General features: G+C 26.4%; 2 protein-coding genes across 2 annotated transcripts; both read left to right on the top strand.

Moving 5' to 3' along the window:
* Positions 1-31: 31 nt before the first annotated feature.
* On the top strand, positions 32-148 carry ENU1_213860 (tyrosine kinase, putative; the record flags this gene model as incomplete). Its single annotated transcript, XM_008862494.1, has 1 exon — positions 32-148. One exon carries the CDS (start codon positions 32-34, stop codon positions 146-148), a length of 117 nt encoding a protein of 38 aa, XP_008860716.1.
* Positions 149-183: 35 nt separating this feature from the next.
* ENU1_213870 (tyrosine kinase, putative) lies at positions 184-519 on the top strand (the record flags this gene model as incomplete). Its single annotated transcript, XM_008862495.1, has 1 exon — positions 184-519. The coding sequence occupies one exon, from the start codon at positions 184-186 to the stop codon at positions 517-519; it is 336 nt and encodes a 111-aa protein (XP_008860717.1).
* Between the last annotated feature and the right edge of the window lie 355 nt (positions 520-874).

Below are 874 nucleotides of genomic sequence, written 5' to 3' on the forward strand. Positions count from 1 at the left end.
AGAAATATCAAAAAAATTAAGAATCAAATTCATGATAGATGGAGCAAAAGGAATATTATATCTTCATTCAAATGGAATATTACATCGAGATATTAAACCAGATAATTTCCTTGTTATCTCACTTGATGATAATATTGAAGTTAATTGAAATTAACTGACTTTGGAAGTGCAAGAAACATTAATATGATGATGACAAATATGACATTCACAAAAGGGATAGGTTCACCAAATTATATGGCACCAGAAATATTAAACAGAGAACATTATAAAATGCCATCAGATATATATTCATTTTCAATAACAATGTTACAAATCATTACATGGAAAGATCCATTTCCTAAATCAGAATTTAAATTCCCATGGTCAATTGCCAATGCAACTGCACAAGGACAGCGCCCTTCTCTTATAAATGAAGTTCAAGAACCAATTAGATCACTAATTGAATCAGCCTGGTGCCAAGAGTCTGCAAAAAGAATAAGAGCAGAAGAAATAATTTCTTGTTTAGAAGCTGTATATTGAACTAAATTTTTCTTTTTATTATTTCCTATTATTGTTTTTTATGACTCTTTTTTCAATGAAAAGAATATCAAACTATACTATATTTGTTATTGAGTAATGTTCTTGACTCTTAGAATGAAAAGCAAATAAGAAATTGACATTCAGTGTTATTTAGAAAATGAGTGTCAGTAGTAATAAAAGACATAAAAAGAATGGGATAAGAAAGACAGTGAAGAAGTGAATTGAATAAGTAAATAAATAAAAAATAAGAACAAATAATGTGATTATAAAGATAATACCAATAAGAAATGTATAATAAGAACAAAGAATGAAATTAAAATGAAAATAAGAGAATAAGAAGTAAATTGAAAGAATA

This window comes from Entamoeba nuttalli (genome assembly GCF_000257125.1).
Source record: "Entamoeba nuttalli P19 unplaced genomic scaffold asmbl_10210, whole genome shotgun sequence".
Classification (NCBI taxonomy): Eukaryota; Evosea; order Mastigamoebida; family Endamoebidae; genus Entamoeba; species Entamoeba nuttalli.